Below are 14,242 nucleotides of genomic sequence, written 5' to 3'. Positions count from 1 at the left end.
AACTCAGTATCCCGTACCTGCCTTCTCTCCATACCCTCTGATCCCCTTAGCCACAAGGGCCACATCTAACTCCCTCTTAAATATAGCCAATGAACTGGCCTCGACTACCCTCTGTGGCAGGGAGTTCCAGAGATTCACCACTCTCTGTGTGAAAAAAGTTCTTCTCATCTCGGTTTTAAAGGATTTCCCCCTTATCCTTAAGCTGTGACCCCTTATCCTGGACTTCCCCAACATCGGGAGCAATCTTCCTGCATCTAGCCTGTCCAACCCCTTAAGAATTTTGTAAGTTTCTATAAGATCCCCTCTCAATCTCTTAAATTCTAGAGAGTATAAACCAAGTCTATCCAGTCTTTCTTCATAAGACAGTCCTGACATCCCAGGAATCAGTCTGGTGAACCTTCTCTGCACTCCCTCTATGGCAATAATGTCCTTCCTCAGATTTGGAGACCAAAACTGTATGCAATACTCCAGGTGTGGTCTCACCAAGACCCTGTACAACTGCAGTAGAACCTCCCTGCTCCTATACTCAAATCCTTTTGCTATGAAAGCTAACATACCATTCGCTTTCTTCACTGCCTGCTGCACCTGCATGCCCACTTTCAATGACTGGTGTACCATGACACCCAGGTCTCGCTGCATCTCCCCTTTTCCTAGTCGGCCACCATTTAGATAATAGTCTGCTTTCCTGTTTTTGCCACCAAAATGGATAACCTCACATTTATCCACATTATACTGCATCTGCCAAACATTTGCCCACTCACCCAGCCTATCCAAGTCACCTTGCAGTCTCCTAGCATCCTCCTCACAGCTAACACTGCCCCCCAGCTTAGTGTCATCCGCAAACTTGGAGATATTGCCTTCAATTCCCTCATCCAGATCATTAATATATATTGTAAATAGCTGGGGTCCCAGCACTGAGCCTTGCGGTACCCCACTAGTCACTGCCTGCCATTGTGAAAAGGACCCGTTTACTCCTACTCTTTGCTTCCTGTTTGCCAGCCAGTTCTCTATCCACATCAATACTGAACCCCCAATGCCGTGTGCTTTAAGTTTGTAAACTAATCTCTTATGTGGGACCTTGTCGAAAGCCTTCTGGAAGTCCAGATACACCACATCCACTGGTTCTCCCCTATCCACGCTACTAGTTACATCCTCGAAAAATTCTATAAGATTCGTCAGACATGATTTACCTTTTGTAAATCCATGCTGACTTTGTCCAATGATTTCACCACTTTCCAAATGTGCTGCTATCCCATCTTTAATAACTGACTCTAGCAGTTTCCCCACTACCGATGTTAGACTAACTGGTCTGTAATTCCCCGTTTTCTCTCTCCCTCCCTTCTTAAAAAGTGGGGTTACGTTTGCTACCCGCCAATCCTCAGGAACTACTCCAGAATCTAAAGAGTTTTGAAAGATTATTACTAATGCATCCACTATTTCTGGAGCTACTTCCTTAAGTACTCTGGGATGCAGCCTATCTGGCCCTGGTGATTTATCGGCCTTTAATCCATTCAATTTACCCAACACCACTTCCCGGCTAACCTGGATTTCACTCAATTCCTCCAACTCCTTTGACCCGCGGTCCCCTGCTATTTCCGGCAGATTATTTATGTCTTCCTCAGTGAAGACGGAACCAAAGTAGTTATTCAATTGGTCCGCCATATCCTTGTTCCCCATGATCAACTCACCCGTTTCTGACTGCAAGGGACCTATATTTGTTTTAACTAATCTCTTTCTTTTCACATATCTATAAAAACTTTTGCAGTCAGTTTTTATGTTCCCTGCCAGTTTTCTTTCATAATCTATTTTTCCTTTCCTAATTAAGCCCTTTGTCCTCCTCTGCTGGTCTCTGAATTTCTCCCAGTCCTCCGGTATGCTGCTTTTTCTGGCTAATTTGTACGCATCATCCTTCGCTTTGATACTATAAAACACAGTTGATTGCATTCCTTTATCAAACATAGTCAATGTTCGCTCTGAAGACATTTCCAGCACAATCGGGTTGGGAGGGGGGGGGATGAGTGAATCAGTGCAGGATGGATAGATGGCGGTAGGGGGGTTGAGAAGGCAATCGGTGCGGAATGGATGGATTGAGGCAGGGGAATTAGTGCGTGTTGGTTGGAGTAGGTAAAATTGTGTGGGGAGAGCGCGGGGGATGACGGGTTGAATGGGGGGGATCTGTGCAGGATGGCTGGGGGGGGAGCAGTGCAGGATGGATGGGAAGGGGGGTCAGTACAGGATCAATTGGAGGACCAATGTAGGATTGCTGGGGAATGGCAGGATAATCAATGCAAGGTGGATAGGGAGATCAGTGCAGGATGAATAGATGAGGGGGGGGGGAGTAGATGAGGAGGGGAGCACACGGGATGTCAGTGAGGACTGAATAGAGGCAGGAATGGGGATCAGTGCGGGATGGAGAAGAGGGGTCTCAGGATAAGGGGGGTGGAGGGGGGCGTACGAGAGAGATAGAGAGAGAGGAAGGGGCAGAGGAGATGGGAAGGAAGGTCAGCTCTCCTCGGACAACACCGGCATCATTACTGCCTTGGCTGGCAGGCACGGAAATTGCTATCAAAATATGGAGGGGACCAGGGGACACAATATCTTGGCGGCCGCGCATGCATGAGCACGCACACACACGCGCGCGCGGCTTCGGAGGCTCAATCCGGCGCTAAATGCAGCTCAACTCTGCCTGTCTCGCCTGGTCATGCCTGGACTGATGACATATTTCCCGTAAATCCAGGCAGGGGTAACCTGGCGGGACAGGCAAAGTTGAGCTGGGTTTAGCGCTGCTTCTCTGCGCTGGCTGTGGGCCTGGGGGCACCGCTCCCGACGTCTCTGGCCACCCCCGGGCATGGGGGGAGGCTCGGGTTGGGACCTCTTAAAACAAGGGGGGACGTGTGTCCCCTGCCGCCGCCCCCTCCCACAGCCCCCACCCTCCCCCCCGGGATCTCCTCGCCACCGCCTCCCCTCCTCCGCCAGCCAACAGGAAGGAGCGGTGCAGTAGGAGGAGGATATGGAGCTGACGTTGCTGCTGCTGCTGCTGTTCGGGGCCTGTCATTCGCTCCGACCCTCCGTCACGCCACACTTAGTATCTTTCCCACACATTACAGCCGTCGCCGACACAAAACGTCACGTTCCTTTTCTCCAGAGATGCTGCCTGACCCACTGAGTTACTCTAGTTTTTTGTGTCTTATCTTCGGTATCAACCAGAATCTGCGTGTCAAGTCGGGCAAAATGACTCGGTGTTTAGGTTGCCCGGCGGCACTTTGGGTGGTCAGTGGCACCCGGGCAACCGCTAATTTCGTGCCCTGCCTACCCCTTATTCTTTAACTGTGACCCCTGGTTCTGCATTCTCCCAACATTGGGAACATTTTCCTGGGTCTAGCCTTAAGAATATTATATGTTTCTATAAGATATCCTCTCATCCTTCTAAGTTCCAGTGAATATTGTAATTAATTTATTAGCCAAGTATGTAAAAACATACAAAGAATTTGATATGCCATACAGTCATACCAAAAAAGCAACAAGACACAGAACTACATAAAAATTAACATAAACATCCACCACAGCGCACTGTGATGGAAGGCAATAACGTATTATCTTCTTCCCTCCTTTTCTTCCGTGGTCGGGGCAGTCGTACCATCCGCAGTCACGGCGATCGAAGCTCCCGCGTCGGGGCGATCGACGGTCCCGCGATCCGGGCGGTCGAAGCTCCTGCGGTTGGAGCTTCAGAAGTTGATCCCTAACCAAGGGACCGCGAGCTTAACGATGTTAAGTCCGCAGGCTCCCGCGGTTGGAGCTCCCGAAGTCGAACCCCAGCAAAGGGACGGCCAGTTTCACGATGTTAGGTCACAGTGCGGACAGAGATACTATACGGAAAAAGTTGCATCTCCGTCGAGGAAAGGGATAAAAAAAAGTTTCCGCCCCACCCCCACCTAATCCAAAACTAAAGATACACTAAAACATATATTTAACAACAAACTAAAAACAACAAAAGAAGAAAAGGATGAGACAGACTGTTGGTGAGGCTGCCATTTTACGGTGCCTTCTTTCGATCCCTTCGAACTCAATCGATCCCTTCTTTCATCATATGTCAGTCCCGCCAACCTGGGACTTAAACTGGTGAACCTACGCTGCACTCCCTCAATAGCAAGAATGTCCTCCCTCAAATTAGGAGATCAAAATTGCACACAATAATCCAGGTGCGCTCTCACCAGAGCCCTATACAACTGCTGTAGGACCTCCTTGCTACTTAACTCAAATCCTCTCGTAATGAAGGCCAACATGCCATTAACTTTCTTCACTGCCTGCTGTACCTGCATGCTTACTTTCAGTGACTGATGTACAACCACACCCAGGTCTCATTGCACCTCCCCTTTTCCTAATCTGACACCATTCAGATAATAATCTGCCTGCCTGTTCTTGCCACCAAAGTGGATAACCTCACATTTATCCACATTATACTGCATCTGCCCACTCACCCAACCTATCCTAGTTACCTTGCAGCCTCATAGCATCCTCCTCGCAACTTGCCCTGCCACCCAGCTTTGCGTAATCCGCAAACTTGGAGATGTTCCAAAATCGAGTGTAGGGCCAGGAAGATGGCGTCAGCTATGGACCTGTTGTGATGATAAGCAAACTGCAGTGGATCAAGGCTGGCTGGGAGGCTGAAGTTAATGTGCGCCACCAGTTTCTTGAAGCACTTCATGATGATGGATGTCGAAGCCACAGAATGGTTGTCATTGGGACATGTTACCTTACTTTGCTTTGCCACTGGGATGATAGTGGTCTTTATAATCTCATGTCAACTCCCCATAATACACTGTCCTTTGTATTTTGCTTTACTCCTGCCAGAGTGGTCAGACATTTATTTACTGCATGTCATCTGCTAAATGTTCTATTGCTCTTTATCCTTTTTCAATCTGTATCCTCCTTGCAACTAACTTTTTTAGTGGCCCCCCTGCTTTATGGAAAAAACAGATGCCCCCCTTGTTTTACAGTAGTTTGGGTGACAGAAATTCACCCTTGAGGAATTTCCATCAGTTCCAAAAAATCTGAGACATGGAAGAAACTTTCTTTTTGTGTGTTAATTTTATATTAAGTCACGATACCCACAGATTTCTGGGAATTCAACCCCACCTCGTGATTTGATCATCTGTGTCGTGAAACAATTGCTCTCAGATGAAGGGAATTTATGTAGTGTTGATTATATATAGTGGAGCCCATCGGTAATCGTTGTACCTTGCCAGTTACAATTTGTTAATTTAATGGCCCACATATACCAACTATATCTTCATTGGTTAGTCAATCCATTCAAAATGCTAAGATATTACTCCACTGCCAGTTTATTTGGAAGGAGAGATCTACGCAATTTAGAACGTGTTTTTGATGGCAGACTTCATAACCATTAATTTATTGATTAGTAAAAAAAGCAAAGATCATCCGAGAGGAAATATTTGGAAGAATAAAATTGCAGGGCTATGTGGAAAGTGGATGAGTTGTATTGATTTTTCATGGACAAAGAGTGAAATGTGGCCTCTTGTGCAGCTTTTAATGTGGTTTTGCAGCAGAACATTGTAAATACCGCTTTAACTAATAATCTGGGAAATCTACTTTTGATGCATGATGATGTGATGTTTCCACCATTTTGAAAATGTAAATGTGAAACAATATATTATTAGCTAAAAATCGTTATTGGTACATGTTTGATTTAAAACCAGGATTTTAATTTACATTGTTCTTCAGTAATATTATTGGTGTTGCAATATACTGTTAAAAGCTGATTGTGTTTTTGATCTCAACATCTCAACTGAATTGTCATATAGGTGCTTCCTTTTCAATTTTATACTAAACCTAGTGCAGACCCGTTGGGCCCGCTTCCCCAACACAATGTTTAATCAAACTGCGCATGCACGGTTGACAAACCCGCACTGCCTGCTGAAATTGTTAAAGTTAATAAAGTGAGTAGAGGACCTGTGGAGGCGCTTGTAAAGTAGAATGAAACTTACCCATGGAGCCGTTGGGTCTCCATTGTGAGGCCAGGCAAGTCTCCATTGTGAGGCCAGGCAAGAAAAAAAACATTGTGATGTGAAAGTCGATTGCAAGATGGCGGCGGGCCAACTGCGCAGGGGACGGTCCCGTTGTGATCTCATTATGAAGTCGAACGTGGCTGACGGGCAGAGCAAGTGGAAAAGTGGTTTTTGTGAAGTTTAAAATGTCAATAACTTGTAAAATATAACATCTATCCGAACGGAACTTGGTACTGCACATCCCTGGACAATGCCGAGTATGGTGGGTCAAAAATGGTAGCGCTATCATGTACCGTTTTGTATCATGTACCCCTGAAGACCAACAACCGATCAAATCTACTTAACCTTATCCACTGCCTCGAGGATATAAAGTGTTGCATGGCCCAGAACTTCCTCCAATTAAACAAAAGTATGTCTGAGGTCATCCTTCTCGGCCCCTCGGACTCAATCAAAATGATAGCAGGCAGCCTTGGAAGCCTTACCCCATTACTCAAGCCTCACGTCAAAAACCTTGGCGTGAAATTTGACAGCATTGAAATTTGACAAACAAGTCAATGCCGTGGTAAAAGCTAGCTTCTTCCAGCTTCGGACGATAGCTAAAATAAAACAATTCCTCCAGTTTGACGACCTCGAAAAGATCATCCACACATTTATCTCCTCCCGCCTCGATTACTGCAACTCCATTTACACTGGCATCAGCCAACAGTGCGTGAGTCTTGCGTGGGAACTTTTAAACTCAGCGGGCAGGCAGCAGCAGATTGTCGCTCCCTTCAGTTTCACCTCACCTACACCCCTCTGCTTCCCGGCCATGTGTGTGACCCCTTCCCTCCCCTCTCCAACTCCCCGCCCATTGCACCGGTGCGGGGGCTTTGCACTGTCTTCACGTCGGCGATGCCAGCAGGATAGTGCCAGTCACCGGAGACGTCAGGACCAACGGGACACCGATCCCCAGGCCCACTGCAAGCACGGAGATCCCAGAGACCCACAGCCAGCAGCAGCCCAGCCCCGTTCCAACTCCAGAGGAACACGCTTCCCGTAGGGACAGAAGCTGATGGTGTGCAAGGTACGTCTTGGGGTTGCGGATGAGGGGGCGCAGCTCGGGCTGTGACGTCTCCGGCCACCCCCCTGTACAGGAGCTGAGACTGGGAACTGTGGGGTTGTTTACAGTTGCAGAGGGAGAGGGCAAGGGCGGTACAGTTCCCAGTCTCAGCTCCAGTCCAGGGGGATGACCGGAGACGTCAGGACCAACGGGACAACGACTGCAAGCACGGAGATCCCAGAGACTCACAGCCAGCAGCAGATCTAGCTCAGCCCCGCTCCAACTCCAGAGGAACCCGGGTTGCGGATGAGGGGGCGCAGCTCGGGCTGTGGGCGAATTGCCACTTGTCGCTGTAGCGGCCCATCGGGGAGCGGGTTCCTGTTGGTCCTGACGTCTCCGGCCACCCCCCTGGACAGGAGCTGAGAGACGTCAGGACCACCAGAAGCCGCTCCCCGATGGGCCGCTACGGCGACAAGTGGCAGTTCGCCCACAGCCCGAGCTGCGCCCCCTCATCGGGACACCGACCCCCAGGCCCACTGCAAGCACGGAGATCCCAGATCAGCAACTCCAGCCCAGCCCCACTCCAACTCCAGAGGAACACGCTCCCCGTAGGGGCAGAAGCTGATGGTGTGCAAGGTACGTCTTGTCCTTGGGGTGGCGCAGCTCGGGCTGTGGGCGAACTGCCACTTGTCGCCGTAACAGCCCATCGGGGAGCGGATTCCTCTGGAGCTGGAGGGACAGGGAAACACAGCGGCTTTTGAGAATGGTGGGCAATCACTTCCAAAGTTCTGCCCACACAGTCAGTACACCTCTCCTACACTTGTCTCCCGCACTAAGATCATCTCGCAGAGAATGATCCCAGCCTAACCCTCCCTATTCTCGCCTATTCTGCAAGAAAAAACTACATTGAAGACTCAAACTCGCGATTGAGTAACTGCCGGGATCGAGGCGCAAACTCGCGACCTTGCGGATATGAGCCGAGCACTCTACCACTGAGCCAGCCGTTAAAATCTATGCTAAAAATCTTCCAATCCGAAAGCCGAAAAATTCCGAATTACGAAAAGTGTCTGGTCCCAAGGCTTTCGGATAAAAGGTTGTGCACCTGTATATCGATAAAATAAAATATATAGAAAGATTGCGCTCTAGATATACTGATTTCTTGACTTGTTACCTGCAGATTTTGCTATTTTCATATTGTGAAGGCAATGGCCAGCTGCTTATTTTTCTTTTTCATTTGCATCTTAGGCTCTGCGATACCTAGCAGAATGTCGATCCAACAGGGAGAAAATGAGAAGTGAATTAGGCATGATGTTGAGTTTACAAAATGTAACCCAAAAGTAAGTCTATGGTATTGAATTGTTTCTGTAGCTGAAAGATGAGTTATGCTTATTCCAAGTCTCTGAATTCACTTCCGCTCAGTCTGCCTAAACCTCCCTGATCCCTCGGTTTGCAAACACCTTAACTCCCCGTCCCATTCCCATACTGACCTTTCTGTCCTGGGCCACCTCTACTGTCAGTGAGACCCAGCACAAAAATGGAGGAACAGCGCCTCATATTTTGCTTGGGCAGTTTACACCCCAGCAGTATGAATATTGACTCCTCTAACTTCAAGTAACCCTTGCTTTCCCTCTCTCTCCATCGCCCCCTCCCTTTCCTAGTTCTCTGACCAGTCTGACTGCCCCCTGATTAAATTATATCGCTGTATGCTTTGTTGTCACCTAGCTAATTGATCAATTCTCCATTTTCCTTGAGCTTCGTCCCCTTTGATGTCTTGTTTTCACACCTTACACTTCCTTATCTCCTTCTCCCCTGGCTCAGTATGAAGAAGGGTGACCCGAAACGTCACCCATTCCTTCTATCCAGAGATGCTGACTGTCCCGCTGAGTTACTCCAGCATTTTGTATCTATCTCTATATTTTGACGTTGTTCTTCTAAAAGACTTCTGAATGGTGTTGTCAAGGACCTAATTTCTGATATGTGTAAGACATGAAAATGTGTTTTAATGTCGATATTTTGCTCAACGAACATTTTGCAATATTTGATATGTTAAAATAAATTGAGTAGAAATATTAACAATGTTAAGTCAATTTGTTGGCAGAGCGATCCACCTGTGCTCGCTGCTGACGTGTATGGTAAATGTTTACATCCTCTTGAGAATCCACTATTAGCTAACTTGCTGCCAAGTATCAGCTTGAGTTTCACATCTGTGAAGCCACGAGTGATTTAATGCTGTCAAATTGGGGGAAGTACATAATTCACTCATGATTCAAATCAATTTCTGAAGTCTTATGTGCTTAACATTCGTTACTAGGATTTGTGCATTCCTACCTAACAACTACTATGCGGAGAACATGCCCGACTTGGAGGTGCAATAAATGTAGCAATTGAATATAAGCACTTTTAAAAATCAAATTATCTCCCATCTTCAATGGTGGTGATGTTGGCAGATACGATAGTGGAATTTAAGAGGCTTTTAGATAAGCACGTGGAAGTGTAGGGAATAGAGGGATATGGGCCATATACTGGCAGATGAGAACAGTTTAACTTGGCATTGTGTTCGGCACAAATACAATACAATACAATACAAAAAGTGCAAGTAAAATGGATATGTCAGCAGCGATACAATGATAAAGAGCACACACAAAAGCACAATAAAAATTTAACATAAACATCCACCACAGCATTCATCACTGTGGTGGAAGGCACACAAATTGTGAGCTGAAGGGCCCATTCATGTGCTGTGCTGTTATATATCAAATTTAAAATGTAATAGATTTTTTGTTGCATTGAACACACATTTCTGAATTATAAAAGCACAATTTTTTTTTTAAATCTAGGACAACAACACCTGGTGAAACTAAGAACTTAGCAAATGAAGTCTATGAAATTTTACAGTCTTCAAGCAGCGAGGAAGACCACACAGATTATAACTCGCATAGGCGCAAACCACAATTTTTTCTGGGAAGTACTAACAAACGTGCAAAAACAGTTACCCTGCAAATAGATGGTTTGGATGATTCGGTAAGACATTGGTGTTAACAATTCATGTTCTTGGTTTACTTTGGAAATGCATCTTTTTAAGCTGGTCATACATTTTGGATCAGTGAATGGTTCTAACCAGCTTCTTTAGGTGAAGACATAAGCATTTTACTGCATAAAGTTAGATCCATATTTCTCAAATTATGGCTTCCAAAGATTTTCTTTAAGGTAATGTGACATATTTTAGAATTATGTCAAAAATGAAGCATATATTGACATTGAAAATGGTTGCTCCAGTTTTACTTTGGTTTCCCAATATATTTAATAATAATAATAATAATAATGCATTTTATTTGCTGGTGCCTTTCTGGACACCCAAGGACACCTTACAAAAGTTAACAGAAGAGAAAAAAAACAAAAAGTCGGAGAAAAATAAATAATAAGGACATCATCAATACACAAATTAAAGATAGAAATCGTTCCAAAGACACAAAATCAAAAAACACAATGTGAAGAGAGAGCAGCGGCAGCTAAAGCGCGCCAGCGTCCACTCTCCCTTCCGACAGCCATCTTGGACACAGACTAACATGTTAACTTACACACAGAAAAATCATCCCCCCACAGTGGATACCACTGTAGGGGAAGGCACAATGTCCAGTCCCCATCCCCAGTTCACCCAAAGCCAGGCCTATTGAGGCCACCGCTATTGCCTCTACGGAGGCCCGATGTTCCTGGCCGTTCTGGCCGGGTGGTGTTGCCCCGGCGTCGGGAGAGTCCTCACAGCGGCTGGGCCACCTGGAACGGCCGCTTCCTAGCAGGGGATTGTCGGCTTCCGAAGCCGACAGGGCCGCGCCGGGTTGGAGCTCCCAGGCTCCCGATGTTAAGGTCGGCGCCGCCCGCTCCGCTCCGCAGACCCGCAGGTGTTGATCTCGGCGGTCACAGCTCACCGGAGCTCCAGCGCGGCGACCCAGGCAAGGCATCGCCCGCTCCGCTCCACGATAGCGCTCCAGCGCTGTGCCGCCAACGAAGCCGAGGTGCTGGGCGGTCCCACGCCAGGAAACGGCGCTCCACGCCCGCTGGTAGGCCACGAGGACGGGTCGACGGGCAGCCCGGAGAAAAAAGCTGCCTCACCGACCAGGTAGGGACCTAGAAGTAAGGTTACCTCCTTCCCCCCACAATAAGAAGTCCATTTCTCCAACAAACGAAGAACAAGACTTACTAAAAACTTTTAAAAAAAATGAATTAAATGGACGGCTGCTCGTTAGCAGCCGTTCCCCAAGATGGCTCCTCCTCCTATTTGCATTCAAATGTTTATTTTTAAATGGACGGTAGAAATATTTGCACATTTTAGTGTTCTTACCCATTCTCTTTTTTTAGTACTGAGGGAATCTCCCACTGACAGAATGGCATCTTTATTCCATTTGTCCTGTCTCTATCTTTTGTAGCTGGGAACTGCATCCAATTTGCCCCACTGAATTTGAATGTTTGATTTAGTTTTGGGCCTGGTGATTCAAAAGACCAAATCGTACTTTCCTTTTAAAAGGCTCTGTTGATGACTAATGGGAAACAAACTACAGTTGTACCCTAACTATTTGAAGTGGGTGTTATGTGATCAATGTTCTCGAGGCTTGCTTTTTGATTTGTATGTCTCTTAAATTGCATGAATGGAATGCGGAGACTTTAAACTAGAACGGTTGGGGGGAGGGACCCAAATAGAGAAAGCTAGTGGACAGTGTGTGAGACAGGAGGCAGAGAAGGGAAGCACTCAGACCGAACATGTAGGGGGGAAAGAAGAAAACAATAATAAACAGATAATAAGAGGTGGTGGGGTACTTAAATGTGTGAGCAGAGTGACAGAGGGGTGTAAAATGGGGGTAGAAGCAATAGGTAGCAAGGTGAAAAGTAAAAGTGGCAGGCAGACAAATCCAGGGCAAAAATCAAAAAGGGCCACTTTTCAACATAATTGTGTAAGGGGTAAGAGCATTGTAAAAACAAGCCTGAAGGCTTTGTGTCTCAATGCAAGGAGCATTCGTAATAAGGTGGATGAGTTGAATGTGCAGATAGCTATTAATGATTATGATTTAGTTGGGATCACGGAGACATGGCTCCAGGGTGACCAAGGCTGGGAGCTGAACATCCAGGGATATTCAATATTCAGGAGGGATAGACAGAAAGGAAAAGGAGGTGGGGTAGCGTTGCTGGTTAGAGAGGAGATTAACGCAATGGAAAGGAAGGACATTAGCTTGGAGGATGTGGAATTGATATGGGTAGAGCTGCGAAACACTAAGGGGCAGAAAACGCTAGTGGGTGTTGTGTACAGGCCACCTAACAGTAGTAGTGAAGTTGGGGATGGCATCAAACAGGAAATTAGAAATGTGTGCAACAAAGGTAAAACAGTTATAATGGGTGACTTCAATCTACATATAGATTGGGTGAATCAAATTCACTGAGGAAGAGGATTTCTTGGAATGTATGCGGGATAGTTTTCTAAACCAACATGTAGAGGAACCAACGAGAGAGCAGGCTATTCTAGACTGGGTACTGAGTAATGAGGAAGGGTTAGTTAACAGTCTTGTTGTGCGTGGCCCCTTGGGCAAGAGCGACCATAATATGGTTGAGTTCTTCATTAGGATGGAGAGTGACATTGTTAATTCAGAAACAAGGGTCCTGAACTTAATGAAAGGTAACTTTGAGGGTATGAGATGTGAATTGGCCAAGATTGACTGGCAATTAACTCTTAAAGGGTTGATGGTGGATATGCAATGGAAGGCATTTAAAGACTGCATGGATGAACTACAACAATTGTTCATCCCAGTTTGGCAAAATAATAAATCAGGGAAGGTAGTGCATCCGTGGATAATAAGGGAAATCAGGGATAGTATCAAAGCAAAAGATGAAGCGTACAAATTAGCCAGAAAAAGCAGCCTACCAGAGGACTGGGAGAAATTCAGAGACCAGCAGAGGAGGAGAAAGGGCTTAGGAAAGGGAAAATAGATTATGAAAGAAAACTGGCAGGGAACATAAAAACTGACTGCAAAAGTTTTTATAGATATGTGAAGAGAAAGAGATTAGTAAAAACAAATGTAGGTCCCTTGCAGTCAGAAACAGGTGAATTGATCATGGGGAACAAGGACATGGCGGACCAATTGAATAACTACTTTGGTTCCGTCTTCACCAAGGAAGACATAAATAATCTGCCGAAAATGGCAGGGGACAGCGGGTCAAATGAGATGGAGGAACTGAGTGAAATCCAGGTTAGCCGGGAAGTGGTGTTAGGTAAATTGAATGGGTTAAAGGCCGATAAATCCCCAGGGCCAGATAGGCTGCATACCAGAGTACTTAAGGAAGTAGCTCCAGAAATAGTGGATGCATTAGTGATAATTTTTCAAAACTCTTTAGATTCTGGAGTAGTTCCTGAGGATTGGAGGGTAGCTAATGTAACCCCACTTTTTAAAAAGGGAGGGAGAGAGAAAACGGGGAATTACAGACCAGTTGGTCTAACATCGGTAGTGGGGAAACTGCTAGAGTCAGTTATTAAAGATGGGATAGCAGCACATTTGGAAAGTGGTGAAATCATTGGACAAAGTCAGCATGGATTTACGAAAGGTAAATCATGTCTGACGAATATTATAGACTTTTTCAAGGATGTAACTAGTAGAGTGGATAGGGGAGAACCAGTGGATGTGTTATATCTGGACTTTCAGAAGGCTTTCGACAAGGTCCCACATATGTTAGCTTTCATAGCAAAAGGATTTGAGTATAGGAGCAGGGAGGTTCTACTACAGTTGTACAAGGTCTTGGTGAGACCACACCTGGAGTATTGCGTACAGTTTTGGTCTCCAAATCTGAGGAAGGACATTATTGCCATAGAGGGAGTGCAGAGAAGGTTCACCAGACTGATTCCTGGGATGTCAGGACTGTCTTATGAAGAAAGACTGGATAGACTTGGTTTATACTCTCTAGAATTTAGGTGATTGAGAGGGGATCTTATAGAAACTTACAAAATGCTTAAGGGGTTGGACAGGAAGATTGTTCCCGATGTTGAGGAAGTCCAGGTCAAGGGGTCACAGCGAAGGATAAGGGGGAAATCCTTTAAAACCGAGATGAGAAAAACTTTTTTCACACAGAGAGTGGTGAATCTCTGGAACTCTCTGCCACAGAGGGTAGTTGAGGCCAGTTCATTGGCTATATTTAAGAG

General features: G+C 46.1%; 1 protein-coding gene across 1 annotated transcript in view; it reads left to right on the top strand.

Annotated features, from left to right (window-relative positions):
- Positions 1-14,242, top strand: part of armc1 (armadillo repeat containing 1) — a 38,389-nt gene that overhangs the window by 10,526 nt on the left and 13,621 nt on the right. The window contains exons 3-4 of the mRNA XM_033019798.1: positions 8,311-8,402; positions 9,903-10,086. Coding sequence (XP_032875689.1) covers positions 8,311-8,402; positions 9,903-10,086 — 276 coding nt within the window. The remainder of the gene's footprint in view (positions 1-8,310; positions 8,403-9,902; positions 10,087-14,242) is intronic.

This window comes from Amblyraja radiata, chromosome 4 (genome assembly GCF_010909765.2).
Source record: "Amblyraja radiata isolate CabotCenter1 chromosome 4, sAmbRad1.1.pri, whole genome shotgun sequence".
Taxonomy (NCBI): domain Eukaryota; kingdom Metazoa; phylum Chordata; class Chondrichthyes; order Rajiformes; family Rajidae; genus Amblyraja; species Amblyraja radiata.
This window is presented reverse-complemented; position numbering and strand designations above follow the sequence as displayed.